Source organism: Rhipicephalus sanguineus, chromosome 4 (assembly GCF_013339695.2).
Source record: "Rhipicephalus sanguineus isolate Rsan-2018 chromosome 4, BIME_Rsan_1.4, whole genome shotgun sequence".
NCBI lineage: Eukaryota > Metazoa > Arthropoda > Arachnida > Ixodida > Ixodidae > Rhipicephalus > Rhipicephalus sanguineus.
The window spans coordinates 20,708,977-20,725,212 of record NC_051179.1 but is presented as its reverse complement, the minus strand read 5'-3'; the positions used below and the strand labels follow the sequence as shown (position 1 = coordinate 20,725,212).

The 16,236-nt window shown below is 44.7% G+C and overlaps 1 protein-coding gene across 1 annotated transcript; it reads left to right on the top strand.

The window, feature by feature from the left end:
* Positions 1 to 10,829: 10,829 nt before the first annotated feature.
* On the top strand, positions 10,830 to 14,865 carry LOC119389568 (uncharacterized). Its single transcript, XM_037656885.2, has 3 exons — positions 10,830 to 10,939; positions 12,362 to 12,731; positions 14,556 to 14,865. The coding sequence occupies exons 2-3, from the start codon at positions 12,392 to 12,394 to the stop codon at positions 14,681 to 14,683; spliced, it is 468 nt and encodes a 155-aa protein (XP_037512813.1). The 5' UTR covers positions 10,830 to 10,939; positions 12,362 to 12,391; the 3' UTR covers positions 14,684 to 14,865.
* Positions 14,866 to 16,236: the final 1,371 nt, after the last annotated feature.

The window sequence follows — 16,236 nt, the reverse complement described above, 5'->3', positions numbered from 1 at the left end:
CGCGCACGTCGTTAGTGACCGGAGAGTGCCGGAACCGCGTATAACGCAAAGAGTGTACGCGAGGTAGATGACGATTATAGTTGTGTGGCAGAAATACTCCCCAAATACTCCATTTTTCCTTAGACCGCAGGATTCAACAAGTGTAACAAATACTCTTTTTTTTTTTAGAGTGCATGGCGCTAACAGTGGAGTATATTCTGAAACGCACGCGAGCGCCAGGCAGTGTGTTGCAATGTACCGTTTGTGATTGTTGTATAAATAACCGATGCGTTTGATCCACAGGTAAGTTTCTTCAGTGACCGTCGATCATGCTCCTCGCTGTCTTTTGACTACGGGTGCATTGTTTCCCTCGGCACAGGTTCTCGCAATAAGGAGTTACATCTTCCCCGGTTTGGATGCTGCGTTCTTCACCGCGGCCACTACGTGACAATATATTCGACGTGTTATTTATCATATTTCTATTGTCTTTCCGACACGTTTTCTCTGCATTCGTGAAAAGTAGCAAGCCGGAAACTTTTCTCTCCCTCTCTCTCTCTCTCTCTCTCTACACCATAGCCATATCAACTATCTTCTTATTAAATATGTTGACTTTAACGTCTTCCGTACTGGTAACCCAGTACATCTTTTCGTGCTCATCTTATTTGATCTTCAGCACAACTCAAGAAAGAAAAAAGACAAGAGCAAGGAAAGATGACAGGATGGGTGCTACAATTGACACCTTAGTTGCGCTCACCTTAAAACAGGATCACCTTGTTAGTACCAAATCACCCAAACTGCCACATTTGTAGCGACCTCTTTTTTTTTTAAGATTTATATTTACTGGCTTCTTTTGCTGCTTTCCCTGACGCTGCGAGCTCTTTCTTGACTTTCGGTGCCACACTGAGTCCTTCGGCACTGGGAAAACAGTGCTGCACACAACTTCTCGAGCTTATACAGGCCAGATACCTACATCTGAGATACGGTGTAGTGCGGAGCAATTGCCGACAGTACTCTGCAAGGCTTTATGGCAGTCAGCCAGATAAAAAAAAAAAAGAAATCTGCGACGCCCATGCCTCTTCAAAGCAGCTGCTGCCATCTCTGAGTGCGAGTCTCAATAACCGTCTTAGAGCTTTCCTCCGTCGACACTAGATTTCGGTAAATGAACAGAAGAGCAGCGAGCGTTAAGTGCGACGAATGACGGGAGGAAAGACGTGGTGACAAGGGAGCAGAATGATTTACATCGTTCGCTAATTGTTATTAGGGGCTATCATTCTTTCTTTTGCTCGTTTCGCACTTTGAGATGAAAATAGGAAAGAAAAAAAACGTTCGTATACGTAGACGACCTTCAGAATACGACGTTTCTTTTCTCGGAATAGTGGATTTGCTCGTGTCTTCACGCACACAATCTTTATAACCTGATAACTGTTTCTTCTTTTTTTCTTATTTTCAACTTGTTCTCACGAAGCGAAAAAAAAAAAAATATGGCAGCTTCCCACAAGTGGTGACAAGCCTGAAGGAGTAGCGCAGCTGGGTCGCCTTCCTTTAATTTTTTTTCTTTCTTTCTTCCCTTTCTTTCTCTCCCTCTCTCTCTCTGCTTCTTTTTCTCTTTTTCTTTGTTTCTCTTTATTTTTCTTTCTTTCTCTTTTTGTCTTGCTCTCTGTTTTTTTTCTATCTCTTTTTCGTGTCCGTTTCTTTCTTTCTTTCTCTTTCTACCTCTTTCTATTCCTTTCTGTGTCTTTCAATCTATTTATGTATTTATTCCTTACATTTATTTATCTCTATTTATTCTCCTTCTCTTTCTTTCCATGGCTTACTTTCTCTCACTCTTTTTCTCTATATATATTCTCTTTCTTTCTCTCTCTCGCTCTTTCACGTGTTTCACGTGCTCCACTTCTCCGAGCAGAGTTTTCGTTTAACGCTCGCACCTGCTGTATTCGGTAGTGGGTCTTGTCCAATTCATGTGGCGCATACCCACATGTGGTTTTCCATGGACACCAAAGTTTTTACGGCCGGCTTAAACAGCTCTGCTGTTAATAAAGTAATTATCAAGGCGAAAGCCTTAGATGCTTCATCAAACGCGAAAAATGACCGTCGGCGTCAACACTAAGTGATGCCATAAATTATCATCATGTGATGTCATGATGACGTCACAGATCGCAGAAATTTGTTACGTTGCCTTGACATCGCATAAAGTGAAGTCGCGTGATGACGTAATTACATGAACTTGTCGCTTGGTCAAAGTTGCAAAACTACGTGGCATTGCAGAACCACGTGAGGCGCAGACAAAATGCATCGCCTCCGATCCCGGACGCAGTGCAAGATCCCGTTAGGTGCAGAAAGCTTTTTTTCTTTTCTTCCTTTTTTTTTTGGGGGGGGGGGGGTTGAGGGGGTAGGGGGGTGATCAAGACAATCGACAGAGAAGAAGGAAAAAAAAGATGGCTGTCATTTTCGAGTCGTCTTAGGCGAATGCACAAATGATAGTGTAGTTTTTTACATTTTTTGTTTATCCGTTCCCCTGAGTGAACGGATTAGCTGTCCAATCTGGAGCGAGAAACCGGCTCATCAGATGTAACTTTTTGCGTAACTGCATTCTGTTTGTCGGCACCATTTGCGGGAACTCGCAAAGCTCTGCTTGGCCCTCGGCACTCGCTGTATAGATGAGATAGCGTATGTCGTCGCAGATCAAGTGTGACAAAATGACACCGCTGGTCACTTAACGTAATATATATTGCTGATAGTTAAGCAAGTTCCCGTTATATTGTCAATAACATAAAATCCGTAAAGCGACTCAACTTGTCAGACATCATTGTCGTGAAGCTTGATGTTCAGTGAACGCGAAACTAATGAAAATTTGTGTCCCAGAGGCCGTGCCCAAAGGCATACGAACAAAGTGCCTGTTCTTTTTGTCAAGTTTGTTGCGGTGTTTTAAATAATCACGCTTATTTCGCACCATTACTAGACAGCTCCTTTGTAAACTACATTGTTTAAACATACATTCGAGCGAATTGAGCATATGGATTTCTTTAGGGCACGATATTCTATAATCAAATCGCCAGCTAACATTGCCATTGAAAGGCCTTTCCTATATCCCATATGAGGGTCATTTAGGAAGAGAATTAGGAGTCAGTATTTGAGATACATGTCGATAGTGATCTCCGGAATGGCCAAACTCTGGACACCGGTTATGAAATGTCGGGCTTTTGTTCCACGGTTATATAGCACATAGTGATCCCATGGGGTGCCACGCGAAGAAAATGCTTGAGGCAGTCACGTCGGCGTAGATTACCCGAACAAAGCGTTATGAAACAACAGGCAAGAAATTAATGCGAGTACCATTTAGCAAAGTCCCACCTTTAATCCTTGTGAAGCACAAGATAACTGCTAACATTGTAAAAACGCTGGCTAGATGCCTAACAAAGCTTAGCTGCGACGAGACCAGAAACGCCCGTACGAATTTCTTGTGCAGAGACAATGCTCATGATCGATCGCAGGTGTCCATTAGGCATTCTTTACCGTAGAGCTTATTTGTTCATTAAGAAAAAAATATGTAGGACGAAGACAATCATGTGCTGGTCGGGCCGCTATATAGGTAAAGGTCCACGGGCCATATGCGGCTCGCGGGCCGCGTGTTTGAGACCCCTATTGTATGAGGTCGATCTAAATACTTCACTTCCAAAACGAACTCGAAAATTCCTCCAGTAGCATGCGCTCTGCTTCGCTGCAGTGGTTCGTTATTTCCCGAGAACAGGTTGCCGACGTCCTTATCGGCTGCGCACCTGTAGTGCAGACACGTTCCCTGACCCTGTTGTCAGTGCTAAGCTCTTCTCCTATCGCAGTCATATAGTTTATTACCCCCTCCCGACGTCACGTGCTTTAAAGCATCGCAGGGAACAGCGAGCAAAAGCTAACGGAAACAAGATTTCGACCGCTTATCCACAAACTGCGTTAGCACAGAAGCGGGTGTTTGCCCTGGTCATCTTCAACTCTTCCACTGGCGGGGTTATTATAAATATATGACGCGAATGAAAAAATAGGTGAACGGTTTTCTTGGTTGTACAGCGGAAGCTGTTATCAGTTCACAGCGGCCAATTTTGGTGGCGTACGTAGTTGTCTGGCCCATATCGTTACTCAGTCGGACCGGTCCTTTCATTGTTTACAGATCAGGGTTATGCCGACGCAGGTTTCTGTGGATAATCGTGGCTGAAGGCCTCTCATTTTGAATTCCAAGAACTGTTTACTTCCCATCTTTACTCCCGAAAAGCCACGGACGAAATTTTCATTTTCGTTTTTTCATCCATTGCAAAGCATGTGTGGTTTGTACTCGACCACCGGGGGGGGGGGGGGGGATGAATTTTGCTCCTCCCTAATGGCGAACCCTGCGCACGCCTATGGGTACTGCAACAGTATAAACTTGCCGCTGCACGTGGAAGTAGTTCGCGTGAAGTCGACAAAAACGAGTGCACTATGCATGTTGCGCGGGGTGATCGTTAGGTTGAACTGATTCAGGCCAGATGCGCCAGAGGCCAGAGGTTGATTCGGCCCGACCGGCTTACCTAAGTGCACCTAAACACTATGTAGAGCGTCTGATCGGAGGTTCGAAAGCATCAGTGCTTAGAGAGGAAACCTGGGCTCCCACACTCTGTGGTGTCGCACAGGTACTGCTGCTGAGATAGCCATGTACCCCTGACCCGTATACTCCCTTCGAGTAAAGAATGGGCTCATTCAGTGTTGTATCGGAGTGTCGCATTGAGGGTTCTCTGTCGACACGTCGGTCGCATCGTTCACGTGCAAAGATGTCTACTCTTAGGGGAAGATCGACTTACGGTAACATATTCCTGACACAGAAATGAGGCAGTTATAGTATAGTAGGGATTCTCAAACACGTGGCCCGGCCCGCACATGGCTGTCTTCGTCCCGTATATGTATATTTTATTTTCTTAATAAGTAAGTTCATGAGCTACACATACGTGACTGGCCTGAAACATTCCTTACGTGAGGCACCCGATCCGGTCACCATGTGTTAGACATAACGGTGCAACAAACATTCTATATTTCAGAATCGGCGTCCAGATTTCAGTCAGCCTGGAGATCGGTATCGATATGTTTCTCCATACCTGATGCCAAATACAAATGGCCCATATATGAGACACGGGAAAGGCCTTCTTTCAGATGGCAAACGATAGCTGATATTTTCCCAGTCAACCCCCCCCCCCCCCTTCCTCTAACCTTCTTCACTATTCCGGCCCATCGGAGACCAAATTTCGTGACTGCAGCCGGCTAGCTGAGAGGAGTTTTATACCGTTGGTGTGGGTAGATCAATTGCCGGACAGGTTTCCCATTCTAGTACCGCCTTTACCGAAATCATTCACACCGCCATCGCCAACATCACCGGCGCGTTTCAACACTTCCCCGGTCTTCTACTCCAATCTTCGTATGCTTTACCCTTATATCCTAAGGTACAAAGCCGGGCACTGCCCCTAATAAGGTAGATAAATGAGGGTGCACAGAAAAAATGCCCTTTACAACAGGTCAAAATGATAATGGAGCGACTGAGCAAACTGTGCGCTTATCAACTCCGCCAGAATTAAGTCGCGGACTTGCGCAGCTAGCTTGCTTATTTGTTTGTTCTTCTACTAGGGTATCGGAAAAGTTTCGGCCTGGTTGATGACTAACGAATAAAGGAATTGACTGAGTCGAGCCGTCGTTACACTACACGAATGATTGCAGAAACATTGAACATCTCTATCCATAGGCGTGCGCAGCCCCCTCCCCCCCCAGTCACCTAAGAAGGGGGGGGGGGGACGCAAAGTGTGTCCCATACATTGACTTAATAGGGAGGGGTGCGCTGCGATGAACCTTCGCGCGCTTTCGCCCCCCCTGAAGGGGAACCTTGCGCACGCCTATGCATATGTCAATCAACTGTTCACTATTATCTGACGAAATTGGGATACATAAGAAAGCTCGATGTGTGGTTTTCTGATGAACACAAATAAGTTCATCTAACGGCACGGATAGACATGTGCGAAATGCATCTTAAATGCGAGGAAAACGATTGTGGTGCGCAAACGTTCGTGATTCGGAGAGGAGAAACATCTGGCGTCTTTCGTTAAGCAGCTGGCGTCTTTTCGTTTTGCTTTAGAAACATCTGGGGTTCTTTCGTTTTGCTTTTAGAAAACATCTGGCGTTTTTCGTTGCTTTATTTCATCAATCAACGGCGTTTTGAACAAAATTTTTATTGTTTAATCACGCACAGGAAAAATCTCACCAGGCACTACATGGGAATGAGACACAGGAGAAGTCGGCTTTTAGCTAACACTTACACTTCTACTTCTACTAACGTTTCCTACTGGAACATGCCAATGGCTGCTAATGGGGAATGAGAGACAGAAGAATTCGGCTTGTAGTTCACGCGCACACTGCGAATTTTTTATTGTTCAACAACGCACAGGAGAAATCTCCCACCGGCACCACTTTGGAGGTCAAGATCTGGTACTAGCGTTAAGACTGGTTACGCACTACGACGGGGACAAACGGGTGCCGCTTTAAGGAGCTTCGCCCCTGAAACGTAACATGCCGGTGTTCACAGTTTTGTGTTGAACTTATGTTTTGATAGACAGCGCAACAAAACAGAGGGGACAACGAAGAGAATAGGACGTTTCCAGCGTTTCGTTCACATTTCTGTCTGTTTTAAGTGCGGAGCACTTCAGGGGCCCGGGCCCCCGTCTCATGTCTAATGTCGTAGCTTGGCGGCACTCAGGCAAAACACAAACTTACACAAACCGATAAATCATTGCATAGCAATGTATAGTATAGTATACCAAGGGGGCAGGAAAGGGATGTGAAGGTGAGGAGGAGCGGATATGGTAAAGCATAGCATAGCCATGTAAGGTGTAGCAAAGGGATGGGAAAGGGAAGTGGGGGTGAGGAGGAGACAAAGGAGGATGGGATAATGCAAAGCATAGCATACCCATGTAGAGTATAGCATAGCAAGGGGCGGGAAAGGGAAGTTAGGGTGAGGAGGAGGAGGAAGAGTAGGAGAGGGAAAGAAGGAGGGGAGATGGCGCCACTGCATCCCAAATGAAGGTTTCCTTTCCCGCCATGGTACGGGTTACCCCGTCTTTCTTTTACGTTATTTTTATAAGGTTCATGAATGAGTCAATGGCATTACAAAAAACAATATCATTAGGTAAGGTATTCCAGTGGGATATAACCGACGGAAAAAGGCAATGCTTGTGAGTGTCAACACGGCCAAAAGGTTGGCGGATTGTCTTCGAATGATTTAGTCGCAATGAGTGTTTAGGCGGATCTTGCAGGTAATTGAGAACGGGATATGTGGAAGTGACCATGATATAATTGTTAGAGGAATTTTAGCCGTGAGATTATTCTGCGTTACGAAAGGGGTTTCAAGTTCGACCTTGCGAGCAAGCCTGCAGTACTGGAGTGCGTCGCGAAATCTGAATATACGGAACTCACTGTCAATTTTCGTATTCGTTCAGTTTTACTAATGAAGTGTTTTTGATGCGGACATCCAGATGCGATCGGCATACTATAAACATGGTCTAATTAGTGTTTTGTAGGCATTTCGTTTAAGATGTGGTGCAGTGCGCAATTTTCTTCTAAAAAGTATAGTTTCTTTTCAGCTTTCTGACACGCGGGCCAAAATATGTGGTTCCCAGTCAAGGTTCGGCGTGAGTGTAATGCCTAGGTATTTTACTTGATTGCTTTTGTCGCTAATTGTGCTTCCGATCGTATATGCAAAGTTAAGGAGTATTTTCTATTTGTGAATGAAATACAATGAGTTTTTATGTGTTTAATTTCATACCCCAATTGTCACACCAGGAATAAATTGTCCGCAGTGAAATGTTAAGTTTAATTTGGTCGTCTGAGTTTTGTACGACATGTGCCCACGACACAGTCGTCGGCAAACAGTCGCATCTGAACAGAGTTTTCAACGGAAAAGTGGATGTCGGTAATAAACATTGAAAACAACTGCGGTGCAATAACCGATCCCTGAGGTGTTCAAGAATAAACATCAAGTGGTTGTGATAGATGATTATCAATTGTTACGCTCTTTTTTTTCGTTTGGTTAAAAAGTTATTAATCCAGGATACTATTTTGCTGTCAATACCAAAAGCCGATAGTTTTGTGATTAAATCCTAGTGCAGGACGACGTCGAACGCCTTAGAAAAGGCTAAAAATATGGCGTCTAATTGGTCGTTATCGTTAATTGTGTTGGCTACGTCGTGGGTTAATTCAGCTAATCTGGTTACAGTTGAGAGGCCTGATCTGAAACAATGCTGTTGTTTATAAAGAAGTTCGTTTGTTTCTAAGTCAGTTATTATGGCCTTGAAAATTACATGTTCCATTAGTTTGCAGCACGAGCTCGTAAGCGACACTGGGCGGTAGTTATTTATTTCTAGTTTTCATTTCTAAAGCTTTAACTTTGGTGCAACTTCTCTGATTTTTGTCGTTGCAGCTATCTATCAAAGAAAAGTCGTAACCGACAGGCCCAACCGCACGTCGTTCTGAATTTGTGAAAAGCGAGACCACTCATGAAATTTGTATTCTGTGGAAATGTGGGCAATGTTATAATGGCAATAAGATGAGAAATTTTGAGAACTATGGGCTAATCCGTGACTAAACTTAAATTAATAAACGCTCATTCTAAGCCTCTTCTTAGTGATGTTATATAAACGACTTGACAGTTCTCATTGCAACATGAGGTGACGAAAGCTCCGGAAATTTCATATTTAGGGCGGATCAATTTCATGTTTTACATGAGCGGCACGTATACGGTGACTTTCAATTCTGCATAGGTTAAATATGTGCTTTGAAACTGCTTTCCGCATCTTTATTTCCTCGCAATTTTCACGCATTATGTCTGAATCACACTTGTCTAGAGCTAGTCAGTTACTTCAGCCGCTGCATCGGTTTCTGCAAAGCTATGCAGAGACCGATGCCGTAATGACACTGAACCGGTCATACCGCTAGCTAGGTCCTTTTACAATGATTCAAGTACGAACGGAAGCTTGTACCTAACGCGAGGTAGCTGCTGTTAACGGCGCCAGCGTCCACAGCCACGCGCTCGACCGCTCTAGACAAGCGGGATTCAGGCTGTACAAGGCGTGCAGGTGGTTTCTCGGGTCTTCTTGGTCAACTGTGCGAGACACGTTGCTATGGCAGCATGCTATAGCAACGTATCAGCGAAATATATTATTTCGCTGATAGCTGACAGCGTTAACCTAACAAGCTTTTTTTTTTTTCATGTTTGGTATGTGTTCAGTGATTGGCCTTTAAAGTCCGCACGTCAAGGGCATAACAGATTACCGAGCACAGAATTCTGCCTCCTCATAGAGCATAGCGACCGGTGTCTTGACTCCTTGACTCCAGAGGGCAATTTTAATCAGAAGCATTTCCTTTCCATAGCAGGTAAAGTGGGGTTTCAGAAAATGTTTTGGGATCGCGGCATAAAACAACAGCATTCTCCTAGCTAAAATTGAAGAAAAAAAATCAGGTGATGTAGGGTAGAACACACAAACTAGAATAAAATCGAACCCAGAACCTACACTACAGCAAGCACAAATTTTGGAAAGAAGCACAGATGTGAAGCCTAGCCAATTTATTCGCATACTGTCGGTGATATCTACTGTTGGCTTATGTAGTCAAAGGCTGGCTAACGCAGGCTAGTGTTGGCTAACTATTGGCTGTCCGCTCTTAATAAGACAATACATGTGTTGTGTACTATCCCTTATTCGACCACCTTGGATCCCACTTTTGCTCGGGGGCGCTAATCTCCATCAATTACTGCTCGAGTGTTCGTGTTTATATCAATCCAAAGTACACATGGGAACCGACGCATCGAAACACAATGTGAGGCACAGGGGTTGTCCAAACGGGAATATATGCATCAGACAGGCTGGCCGACGTTTCGATAGGTGGATCTATCATCGTCAAAGCAACCCATTATCCTTGGCGTGTCAGTTTTGAAAGGGTTAGTCGGTGACGTCACGTCACGTGGTGTCGCTGTCTGTACTTGTCGTTTGCAAAAGGACAAAGTGGAAAGGGGATCAGAATAATAAATTTACGCCTATGAGGATTGCAGTGGGGAGCAAGGATATGAGCATTTAAAAATGTGAAAGGGAAAAAGAGGCTTAAGGGTAACTGTGGCTTAGAGCTTAAGAAACGCGAAGTTAGCAAGAAAAAAAAAGGGAAATAATATTTCCGTGTTTGCTCCAAGAAAACGAAGGAGTCCTTCGAATATTTTTTGTGAGTCCTTACTTGCTGCGTATACGACTCTCTTTAAAGGGACATGTGAACTCTCTTTAGAGATCATTATATTCTCGTCGGAGAGTCGTGGGACCAGAAAGAGAGTTAACTTGCGTTAACTTTCTCTTGCCAATGAGCTTCTTTTTTTTTCTTAGAGTGCTTCGTGCATGTTCTCATATAGTGACGTGAGCACGTTAACTCAAAGTCTGTAGCAGTCATCCATTGGTGCTTGGTGACATCGGCTGGAACAGGACACAGCAGATAAGAAGGAATGGCGGTAAACGCTGCCCAAAAAGGACGACGAGGATCACACAACGTAGGCAGGACGATAAAATTGCAAAACGTCATTGAAGAAGGCTGGACTCAGCTATATGGCAGATTAGATAACATTACGCGAAATAAAGCTCATATTTTCACATCGTTTTTTTTTTTCTCCCTTCCCATGAGATCAAGTCTGGGCTCGAAGCGAGGTCTGGTTGCAATGCGCAGGTCCGGTCATAAAGTTGACGTGGAGATTTAGTTGGCGGACCTTGGCTTTGTAGATCTTGTATCTTAGGGCAATTAGCATAGGTACGATAAGGACAATCTCTTTTTTCGTCACATTACGCAACCTCTGCTTTATAAGCAGTTGGTACCACCCTTTCGAGTCACCGAGGTAGCTCATCCGTCGACGTGCGCAGGAGACTGGTTTGAGGTAAGCTTCGCCGGTGGTTTCTTTGCGAATGTGTTTGAATGTAGAAGATCGACGCATGAAAGGCTTTCTCATTGCAAATTGCCGGACGCGGCGGCCGCATTTCGGTGGAGGCGAAATTCTAGAGGCCCGTGTGCTTAGATCTACAGGTGCACGTTAAAGAACCCCAGGTGGTCGAAATTTGCAGTGCCCTCCACTACGGCGTCGCTCATAATCATATCGTCGTTTTGAGATGCAAAATCCTAACAATTATTATTATACATTGCAAATTGACAGCTTTCTTTCGGCGTAGTCACGGACAACATTTAATCAAGCGCTCATTCGCGATTACTGCCGCGTTAAGAATTCGCTTTCACAAAAATTATCGCGGTGTGGTCCCAGAGCTAGTATGCTTTTTGAGCAAAGAAGCTTCTAGTCCTTTTGCGTCAGTTCTGTAGTCCAGCTTTATAAAATGAAACTCGAAGCACGGCATGACATTAGATATGAACATAACGAATACTTATCGTATACATATAAGCCCTACTTTTGTTTCAAGTCTCTGAAACGTATCGGCATAAAGAACTTACAAAGCGGCCCCAGTTGCAGCATATTTTTTGTACTTCGTTGAATTAATGGGTTGGAACTCGCGAGTATTTAGGGCGTGCTCTAAAGCACATCCCAAGTTTAGTCGAGAAAAATATAACCTAAAGCTGTATAACCGTAACAGTGACTGTGTTCTCTCACGGCTGCCTATAGTTAGTACTGAATAGACTTAATACTGGCTAGTAATCGCTAGGAACGCTCATGAACATTGGAGACACCCAACTAATATTGGCAACATCGCCAAGTACTGTCGGTGATCGCCCAGCGCCCAACAGATGATTTTGTAGAAGCTAGCATTCCGCAACCAGCTGCGCAGTAGAGTGCTTATTTGGGCCGGTTGGTGCATGTCCATAGAAAACGAGAAACATCGCGAACCACAGGACAACATGACAGAGAAGGACCAAGCGCTGTCCGCTGGGCAGGCTCTACACAGGCCGACTTCGTTGAAATGCAGGGCGCAAGGGCGCACGAAGCTTCCACGACAATATAAAACACAAACTTATAGGTTGTCGTTATTTGTATCAGATTAGTTTAGAGGAATGGTTAATTCTATTACGGAAACTCGTATTATGTGAATTCCAAGCATACATGCGTTAAACGAAATGATTATGATTATAATAATGTTGATGCTCCTAATAAGACTAAGCTGTCTTAGTATACCCACACAAGCACTCGCGCGCTAACAGTTTCGCTGTCGGACGGTTCTCACGGCGTGGAAATGGCTAATTTTTTGTTATTTTTCCTTAGTATAAAAAGTGACAGACTAGCGGGTTCAGGTCGACCTCTTGGCCTTCCTGTAAATAAATTGTCTAGTTTCTAAACAGTTGCATGCCGTGAACGCAGGTACTCGCAGCCAAATCGACGAGAAGCAAGATGGTCAACTCAAAGGTCGTGGGAGTTGTCGTGGTCGTCGGCGTGGTCGTCATGTCCGTAGTCCTACCGGTGGTCCAGGGAAAGCCGAAGGCCACTAAGGGACCGGCGGCCGGCGGCCCAGACTTCTCGCAGTTCTTGGCGCCACCTCCACCCAGCGAGGACTGCGCGGGAGTGGTGGCCGCCCCGGGTGCTGCCGCGCTGGTTGCCGACCCGAATGACTGCACCAAGTACTCCGTGTGCTCGGGCACGTTCAGCTCCAAGTTCTCCTGCCCGCCCGGCCAGCACTTCAGCTCGGCCGACAACAGATGCGCGACCCCGGAGGAGGCCAAGTGCGACCCCGGTAAGCCAAAACAGCTATGACACCGGTCCTTAGCTAAACTAACTATATTAGCAACCCTCATGATTACAAAAGCGTCATGACACTAGAACGCTGCATTGATTACCACGTTCTTGTTTTGCTATACAAAATCATGCGCAGTATTATACACATGTGTCCTTCGGTAAAAATTGTTTACCAAAATACTCCATACCCGATACGATCAGTGACGTCAAAAACTTTCATAACCATTCCGAAATGTCGCACTATTTATGTATCATTTACATTCGCTCATACCGCATCACATCTTTGAAACAAACTACCCACAGACCTAACAGAAGCACAGTCATTTATCTAGCTGTCACAAACCTAACCTACGCCCTTATATACTCGCGTCACTTGTCTGATGAGAATGTCCTATATTCCTGCCGTTACGCTCTGTTTTCTAGCGCTCTAGTTTGTACGAGAGAATATGACATGGCGGTCCCCTTCACAGCTGTTATGGGAGCTACGGGGCCCTGCCTTTATAACATAAGTGATGTACAGCCGTCAGCACGCTTAACACGAACGCTCCGCAGCGCTGTTGCGGAGATCATATGTCGGCATGCTTGGGTAGTATGTCGGCATGTATTGGTAACATTTCGGCAACAGAACCCAAAGCTGCTCGGCGCTGGCGTCAATGAAAGCGTTTCAGGTTACGCTGCGCAGCGTTCTTGTTAAGCGTGCTGGCGGTTGTACCTATCTTCATGTGAATAATAAAAGAATTGAATTGAAATTGAATTATATTGAACACAGGAATGAGCACTTACTAGCAACAGAAAACTTGTATTTGAGAAAACACGTTCTTATATACGCATGGAATAAATGTATATACGTCGTCACTAATCAGCGTTATTATCTAGAATATCATTCAACGAATAACACCAAGAAACGATTACATACAATCAAAATGCTCTTGAATATAAAGAACGCTCAATCATATGCCATCCTAAAAAAGCAAACTCGGGATGATGAGCGATGTTTGAGCGATGTTTGAAGTTGTCGTTGGTTCATTACTACACATGAATCAGGAGCCAAAGGAAGACAAGACGAACGGAAGGACATTCCATGTCCGTCTTGTTTTCTCTGCGATGTACATACAGTCACGAAGGTGATAGATAAAACTACTCAAGACCTTTAGTTCGGCTTCCCGTTACAGCGACCTTATTAGGCTTGAAGAGATGGCCGAACATGACAGGAAAAAATGAATACGGTCGACATCCAGCGAAGCTGAAAAAGCCCCGATACATTTACATTAGGGACATCCTACTGAACTTCAAGAAGACACTCCCTCAAAAATACTTGATATGAAAAAAAAAAAAACATGGCGACGCTGCTATCTGATTCTTGAAGCAGACGGCCGGATGTCTGAGAATGTTAAGACGACGTCGCTAATTTTTGGAAACGACCTATAATCCACCTTTTACATTTTCCTGCGCTGCCCTCTGCCATTTCAGGACAGTTTTGGTAGGGGCCGGGACAACCGGTAGGGCCAGAACAAAAGCCTCCGAGATTGTAAGACGCTTCGCGACTTTTCCGCTAGGAGAAGGGCGCATGCGCCGTGACATCATGAAAAAGGTAGACTTTCGGAGTATGTGGCTGCTATAGTGTACTATAATAATATTCTAGTACACTATAGCAGCTACATACTCCGAGAGTCCTACTAGAATAGTCACTATAGTGTACTAGAATAATATTCTAGTACACCATTGCTCAGGCTGTTTGAAAGGAACACTGCCACTTTTGATGTACATTCCTTCTGAAATCCGTCAGGATTACATTTTCTCTCTTTCTGTTCTTTTTCCGCAGCTTTTGCTGACGATGACGCCGCCGACGACGAAGCCGTCAACGCCGATGTGGAATCCGCTGCTGCCGATGCCGCTGACGCCGCCGACGTGAATGTTGATGCCGCCGAGGTTGTCGCCGCCGATGTATAAACGCTCGCTCTGGACCAAACGGCGCCTGCACGCAAGTCACGATATGGTGCCTCTACTCGCCGACCACCTCAACGAGAGACGTGCATGACACAGGGCCACACATCACGGAAGAAGGATGTCCACGGCTTCTTGGCCTCCGAGATACCCGCGGAAAAGAAATAAAAGCGAAAGTGTTGTGTCTTCCTAAACATCGTCTTTACTTCAACCCCGTCAGGCGCGAAGTATGACGCACAGTCTGCAAATTTATCAAATTCGGACAAAATGTCAAGGCCCTCCATATCACATTTTAAGAAAGAAAACGAAGTGATATGTTGTTTTGAGCGAGTTTCAGCGCTTAATCGTAATTAGCGTGTAATTAAAAATATTTCATCATTCTGAAGTCACTATATATATATATATATATATATATATATACACGTTTCATTTTTACATAAAAAGAATCAAATATGCGTGCGTAATTTGTTTTTGGTTCTATTCATTTCTAGCAAAGAAACTAATTCTTCTGACGTTCTTCCTGGAATGCGGCACGTCCAACGACCCGTCGAACATCGTAGTAGCTTTCAACAAAATGATCGGCTACAGTTATACGCAGCACAAAGAGGTTAAGTCAAGACATACCGACCATGTGGAAGGTTCTATTTATCCTATGCACAATGTATCTTGCTCTTCCTCGGTCACTAGTCCAAAGAACTTGCAAAAAATAGTGGAGTCCACATATGTGGACGTTGCGCCTCAAGGGATTGAGCAACAAAGGAAGACGCCCATTGGAGAGCTCCGTGTTACCGGATTTGCTAAATTCTAGGCGTTGCGTGATTTCTTTTGCGAACTGTCGAGAGTATATTTCGAAAGTAGAGACTTGAAATCGGAGGTGCTCCTCAAAACTTCGACAAGTTGAAAACATTTATATCGTAGCAGACCAGTGACTGCAGAATTAAAGGAAAAATATTGTTCAGAGCGTGCGCGAGTGTATAAGCTGCACCAACGCGGAAAACGAGGACGCAGCGAAGGGGCACACAACAACCAAACGTACCGTTAGCTAGCATATAATAATTATTGTTTGATTTAACGCCTCGAAACCACAATATGATTATGAGGGATGCCGTTGTGGAGGGCTCCAGAAATTTCGACCACCTGGGGCTCTTTGACGTGTACGTAAATCTAAGTACACGGGCCTCAAACATTTTCGCCTCCATCGAAAATGCAGCCACCGCGGCCGGGATTCGACCCCGCGACCTTCGGCTCAGCAGTCGAGCGCCATAACCACTAGACCACCGTGGCGAGGCGGGGTGAAAGTTTTAAGTCTTCGTCTTTCGCGCTCTCCCCTTATGCTGTCCCCTTGTTTAAGATGTTTTGCCGACAAGTTCACCCTATCAGTGCATAAGTTGTATGCAGTGTTAACGCTGCAGAATTCAACGTCAACTTCAACACGAATTTAACTTCACTTATAGTTTAGTTTAACGATACTTTCGATTGCCACCGCTATGTCATTAGTCATAACCTAGTAAAACATTTTGCTGGGCTGGTTGGTACATGATAACTAACATGATGTGAAA